Source organism: Portunus trituberculatus, chromosome 39, assembly GCF_017591435.1.
Source record: "Portunus trituberculatus isolate SZX2019 chromosome 39, ASM1759143v1, whole genome shotgun sequence".
Taxonomy (NCBI): domain Eukaryota; kingdom Metazoa; phylum Arthropoda; class Malacostraca; order Decapoda; family Portunidae; genus Portunus; species Portunus trituberculatus.
Genome location: NC_059293.1, coordinates 14,373,795 through 14,381,294, shown reverse-complemented (window position 1 = coordinate 14,381,294; position 7,500 = coordinate 14,373,795). Strand labels below are relative to the sequence as shown.

Below are 7,500 nucleotides of genomic sequence, written 5' to 3'. Positions count from 1 at the left end.
TCATGTGGAAACCTTTGACATATTGCAAAACACACACGACAGCCTCACCACCGCGCCATCACCTTGGACAGCTGGCTTCCCGCACCACCAGCCGCTCCTGCCACCCTCCTGCTCGTCTCCGATGTAACGCTGGGGGCCAGAAATTCGTCTGCTGATATATATTTTGTACAAACACACACACACACACACACACACACACACACACACACACACACACACACACACACACACACACACACACACACACACACACACACACACACACTCATATTAGAGAGAGAGAAAGAGACAGAGAGAGAGAGAGAGAGAGAGAGAGAGAGAGAGAGAGAGAGAGAGAGAGAGAGAGAGAGATTATTTGACTACCCATGCCATGGTGTAATTCACCACGGTGTTCCGCTGGTTACACAGCCAGCCTTTCCCATTACGGAGCGAGCTCAGAGCTCATAGACCGATCTTCGGTAGGACTGAGACCACAACACACTCCACACACTGGGAAAGCGGTGTGTGTGTGTGTGTGTGTGTACAATCTCTGTGACACACACACACACACACACACACACACACACACACACACACACACAGGGTAATCGCGCCGCGCACCCAGCCGCCTCAGGTGAGTTGCCAGATAGTTTGGGTGTGTGTCGTTTTTTCCGTGTGTGTGAAAAGCAAAAAGAAGACAAGTCCGAAATGACAGTATTATTGCTCGTATTATGAAAACATGAAAACATTTCGTCAAGACTGAGTCCGTGCATGTTTGTGTTGTAGCAGTGGTGGGCGGCACCGTGGTGGCGGCGACGTGTGAGACACAACATTCCTCTTAATTGCTGCAGTTCACTCCTGCACGCTCAGCTAATGAACATTTATGGAACAATGAAACATGATATACTTGCATATATGCTGCTGCTTAGCCCTAAACCTTTTATTTTTATTTCACCACAAATATATATATATATATATATATATATATATATATATATATATATATATATATATATATATATATATAAATTTACTTACATACCCAATTGTTTGCCTAGTACTATATATTCATAAAGGTGAGCATATGTATGGATGGAATGATAAATGTTAAACACCACACAGGTTTGGGTGAGGAAAGAAATCTGAAAGACAATTTGGTCGATAGCTTTGGTGAGCCTCGGGGTGGAACGCATTAGCGTGTGAAGGAGGAGAAGGAGAATGCATGCATTTGATACCTGCAAGCAGAAGGGTCCACCCTTCCGCGGTGCTTGATAATGGCAGCCGTGGTCCCTTCCCACACATGCCCTGCCTGGACCAGTTCTTGCCCGAGTCATGCGTCATCCATGCGTCAGGGGCGCCAGACCACCCCCTTGTACCCCCCATCAGCTCCCCAAGCACTTGCAAGCATCAGTCCCCGTGCCCTGCTGACTCGTGTGGTTGTGATGTGTTGATCTCTCGTTACTGGACATTGTTACATGCACTGTGGTATGCCTGCCAGGAGTTATTTTAGTCGTTATGAGGTGTGATGGCGATGGTGGTGACGGTGAGGCGCCAAGATACCCCAGACTGGACATCTCAGATGGCGAGGAGGAGAACCATCAGCTGGCTCACCGGTGCAAGGCACGTGAGCTGCAGCCCGGGATATTTGTGTAGAAGTAATGGGTAAGTTGTGGTACCGAGTGACGAAATGATTTGGACTTGAAGATATGATGAAGCACTGTCGTTTTCCGAGTGACATGAGGAGGCTGTACATGTGCATGGTGCGGCGCATGGCGAGGGAAGGGGTGGGTATAGTTAATGTAAGGGACTGCAGGCACACGCAGGACGTCCCTCCGCCTGTGAGCTGCTGTGGCTGCAGGGGTTGCCGCTGAGCCTCTGCTGTCCCTGCCACGGCCTCTCTCTTCACCGTAATGGATATTAAAGCAACGCTGCGTTCTTAATTTTCACTTCTGGGTTTATTAATGATCCTGGCAATTTTTTCCTAATTATTTTATTTTTAGAGCGTTATTACTGTATTTTTTGGGGCAGTGTTCGGCCATCATGCAATATTAACGCACTTCTACGGCTCCTGTATGTGTGTGTGTGTGTGTGTGTGTGTGTGTGTGTGTGTGTGTGTGTGTGTATCATCCGTTTCTTTGTCTGTCTGTCTGTCTGTGTGTCTTCATTTTTCCGTCTTCTTTTTCTCTAAAATTGCGAAATGTTGGAATAATTCACTAAGAATGTGTATGACTGTCTATCCAACTGTTTATTTAGTGTGTCTGTCTGTTGTCAGCGGTATATTTGCTATATGTCTGTTATTCATTGTTTTAAGATAAACCTTTTATATGCCCATCTTTGATCTTATTGTTTCCTTCAGAGTATGATCGATGGTCATAATTTTTTTTTTTTTCCATTCGTTAAGTTGAGAGATGTATAGCTTTCTTACTTCAACTTTGCTAAATTCCATTAATTTAATTGGTTCTAGTAGCTGTATTGTTATTTGATTTCGTATTTTTTCATATATGTGTATCCGAATTTATATCATATATTTTCTTGGTAATGAAATAGATAATATAAAGCTAAATATACTTACGGAAGAATTAAATTTATGAATTAGATCTTAATTCATAAATCCGTCATAAAATATCTATCTAGAATACCTAGAAACCAGTAAAATTCACCCCTACCTGATCGTGTAAATAGGCAGACAGCTTGAAAACAGCCAGCAGACGGTAAGAGCAGGGAACGCAGGTAGGCAATGAGTGACTTTTCCTCATTACCTCCCTGACACCGCGCTGATGAACTAGGTTGTATCAGTGTATTGAGTCGCATTTTTCACAATCAGACTCCTGTGTTATCTTAGCCTTGCACCGGTGAAGACTTGGTGAACCCCCGCATCACCACCACGCCACGAGGTTTGCAAACACGGCGTGTAATGAAAGAAATGATAAATATGAGTTCAATTATAGTCGAATTCTTTCTGCTCTTAGAATTTGTTTGAATATATGTATATCAAGACATTGAATAATCAGTGATGGCCAATTACTTAAAAAAATTCGTTGAATTAATTTCCTTTCTTGTATTTGTGTGTGTGTGTGTGTGTGTGTGTGTGTGTGTGTGTGTGTGTGTGTGTGTGTGTGTGTGTGTGTGTGTGTGTGTGATTTTGTCTAGAGATGCAGTGATGAAAATATTGCACCACGCTCTGAGCCTCAATCAAGCATCTGGGACACACTTTGCGCTTTCTCCCGTCCTATATTTATTTATTTTCCCTCCGTTCTCATCAGGGCAAGATATTCCTTATAAAATTGCTAAACGTTGGAATAATACGCCTTTAATGTGTATGACTGCATCCACCTCTCTATCTTTCTATTTATCTACTTATCTAACTGTCTTTATTTACCTGTATATATTCGTACATCTGTCAACATATTTACCAATGTTTAAGTACTTATCTGTCTCTTAGCTGCCTACGTATCTATCAGTTTGTCTGTTTTTCAATCTATGCTCTGGGAGAGAGAGAGAGAGAGAGAGAGAGAGAGAGAGAGAGAGAGAGAGAGAGAGAGAGAGAGAGAGAGAGAGAGAGAGAGAAGTGTTCAGCTCTGCGTCGACGCCCGCTGATGACCGGCACCCAAATGACACTATTCCCGCTGATGATGCCAAATTCCTGGAACGAGCAAGGCCGTGCGGGCTGCCACAGGGAGCCACAGGTCACCTCGTCAGTTTGGAGGCTGCCTTAGTGTGAGCCTTTTAAATTAAGCTCGCTCTCTCTCTCTCTCTCTCTCTCTCTCTCTCTCTCTCTCTCTCTCTCTCTCTCTCTCTCTCTCTCTCTCTCTCTCTCTCTCTCTCTCTCTCTCTCTCTCTCTCTCTCTCTCTCTCTCTCTCTCTCTCTCTCTCTCTCTCTCTCTCTCTCTCTCTCTCTCTCTCTCTCGCTCTCTCCTCTCTCCGGTTGAGATACACAGATATTTTAAAAATCCCGTAAATCGCTGAATGCAATGTATAATCTTATAAAAAGATAAATTTACTTATGATTTATGCATTTACATCAACCATAAGTTAGTGAAATTAACATGATACATTAGAAATTAATTAATCTATATACCCTATCTAAAATGCTGTGTAAGTTATGCACAATTCATATATATATATATATATATATATATATATATATATATATATATATATATATATATATATATATATATATATATATATATATATATATATATATATATATATATATATATATATATATATATATATATATATATATATATATATATATATATATATATATATATATATATATATATATATATATATATATATATATATAATTGCGGTTTATAAGTTTTCGCCATAAATTTTATAAAACATTAGTAATAATTTCTGTAAGTTTCTAAAACTTTAGTGTGAAATTTGTAGAAAATAATATAATTTCACATAATAAGTAAAGCTTCAGCTTAAAAAGAATTTATATAAAATAGTTATATATAAAGCTTCAATAAAAAGCTTACAAACGAACAATAATAATGCCCTTAATGCACAATAACTCAAGCTAAACCTCACGAAACACCCTGAACATCAGTAGTTTAGTAAGCAATCAGCAACTGTCGCTTAAGATGAGGCGTGTCATCACCCCAAGGCTGAGTGAACGCAACATTGGTGACAGGTGACGGAGCTATTTACAGAAGACAGGCAGGACGTCGCGACTGAAAGCAACGTGCTGTGTTACCTGTTTATATTTATTCTTTTTTAATAGCGTCATGCAATTTCAGTAAGTGTGTGTGCATTACCTTCCATTTTTTTCAACTTGTGTTTATTGCTACTTTTAAGTCAGTTTGCATTTGTAGCAATAGTCTTTTTTTTTTTCGTTCAATCAGTCATGATGAATTATTGATAGTGTGACTCTATTTAACTGCGTAGAAATGATAATGATGTTAGTGTTAGTGTTATTGATAGAGGTAATTGTAGTGATATTTTGTGGTGGTAATAATAGTGGAAGTAGTAGTAGTAGTAGTAGTAGTAGTAGTAGTAGTAGCAGTAGAAGCATATTAATAGTATGAATTAGTAATAACAAGTATAATAATAATAATAATAATAATAATAAAAATAATAATAATAACAATAATAATAATAATAATAATGAAAATAATAATAATAATAATGGTAATAATAATAATAATAAAAATAATAATAATAATAATAATAATAGTAATAAAAATAAAAGGAAGAAGAGGAAGAATGATTATGATAATAATAATAATGATGATAATAATATAAACAATAATCATAATAATGATAATAATAATAAAAATAATAATAATAATAATGTAAGAACATAATGACAACTTGTGGAAGGGTGGTGAAGGGATACGCGGGCTGTGGATGAGTACTTTATTTAATAAGGTACTCATCCACAGCCCGCGTATCCCTTCACCACCCATCCACAATGATAATAATTATAATTGTAGTAGTAGTAGTAGTACTATTATCATTATTATCAATCTTCTTGCTATTATTAGTACAATTATTCTTATTCTTATTTTTGTTATTCTTATAATTGTTATTAGCATTGCTATCATTTATTAATTTTATCGTTATTATTATTATCATTATTATTTTTGGCATTATTGTTGTTGTTATTATTTTTATTATTATTATTGTTATTATTATTATTATCATTATTGTTATCATTAGTAGTAGTAGTAGTAGTAGTAGTGGTAGTAGTAGCAGTAGTAGTAGTAGTAGTAGTAGTAGTAGTAGAAATAGCAGCAGGAACACCAGCAGCAACAACGACAACAGTAGTAGCAGTAATTGTAGTTGTAATAGTAGTAGTAGTAGTACTAGTGGTGGTGGTGGTGGTATAAGTAGTAGTAGTAGTAGTATAGAGTAATAGCGAATATAAGGATGATATCAATAATGTTAATAATAATTATCATAAAAATGGAAAAAAATTGTAATAATAACAATAATAATAGTATTAATGATAATGATAACGATAATAATAACATTTCTATCAATAATAAGAACGCAAAACAGGAAGAAAAGCTAAATGAAATAAAACATCATTAACCATACTACACACACACACACACACACACACACACACACACACACACACACACACACACACACACACACACACACACACACACACACATTTCACTACAGCTTATTTCTTACGTTTTAATATTCAAGTTTTGTTTTACGTTTGCTACATATAAGAATCATATGACTTACCTGTGATAGAACGTTAAGAAGGAATCGAAGAAATTACCTTTATTGATACACGTGATGGGAGGCAAGGGACGGTTCATGGTAAAGAAGAACAGAACTCTGACATGGAAACGGAGCTCCATGGGAAGAGTTCCAAGGTTCGCACAGTTGGTGTGAAATTAAACATGTAATTTTCGAAAGGCATTTGCATGTTGCTGCATTTATGTGTACGTAGTGTGGGGAATGGAATCTGGTGTATACAAAACCAAAAGGCGAAAACTGAGGTAAATACTTATAGCGAGAAAAAGTAGGAGAGAGAGAGAGAGAGAGAGAGAGAGAGAGAGAGAGAGAGGTGGGGGAGATATTCCCTAATTAGGAGAGTGACAGTGCCAAGGCAGCCAGTGTGCAGGGAAGCGCCTCATGTGGCACCAGCACTTCGTGGCAAACATGTTGAAAGCTTAAATCAAAACTTTAGAAAATGCAACATATATTAAAGAACATGCGATGTGAATGGAACTTTTATGTATAAATTGGTAATATATCGCAAAAATAAAAAAAGGAAACATTAAAAAATAATGCGCAAGCTGCAGTTAATGATATTAACCTTCATGATACTTGGCGTCCCTTGAACACTTTTATTTTCATGTGTATTAAAAACTGCCACCAACTCTAATGATATTTTCACCTTAGAGAATGTTGACTCATATAAATGAAAGTAAATAAATACTTAAATATATATATATATATATATATATATATATATATATATATATATATATATATATATATATATATATATATATATATATATATATATATATATATATATATATATATATATATATATATATATATATATATATATATATATATATATATATATATATATATATATATATATATATATATATATATATATATATATATATATATATATATATATATATATATATATATATATATATATATATATATATATATATATATATATATATATATATATATATATATGACACACACACACACACACACACACACACACACACACACACACACACACACACACACACACACACACACACGTTCGCGCTCATAGATACACACAAGAAAATTTGTATTTTCCTGGCTGCGTAGGACACACGCGAGGAATTTTACTTTAAATGAAGGTGAATACCTTTCCAAAGTACAATTTGATGTCGTACATTAAGTAAGAGTTTTTCTTGTGGCTTCAGTTCTGAGGCCCCTCGCGGTTCCGCACAGGAGCGCAAGAGGAGACATGGGACGAATTAGTTATATATAGTCTTTAATTCCCCAGCGTGAGATAAG

The 7,500-nt window shown here is 36.1% G+C and overlaps 1 protein-coding gene across 1 annotated transcript in view; it reads left to right on the top strand.

Annotated features, from left to right (window-relative positions):
* The first annotated feature begins 1,384 nt into the window (after positions 1 to 1,384).
* Positions 1,385 to 7,500, top strand: part of LOC123515596 — a 291,197-nt gene continuing 285,081 nt past the window's right edge. Inside the window, exon 1 of the mRNA XM_045274373.1 lies at positions 1,385 to 1,641. Coding sequence (XP_045130308.1) covers positions 1,638 to 1,641 — 4 coding nt within the window. The 5' untranslated portion in view covers positions 1,385 to 1,637. The remainder of the gene's footprint in view (positions 1,642 to 7,500) is intronic.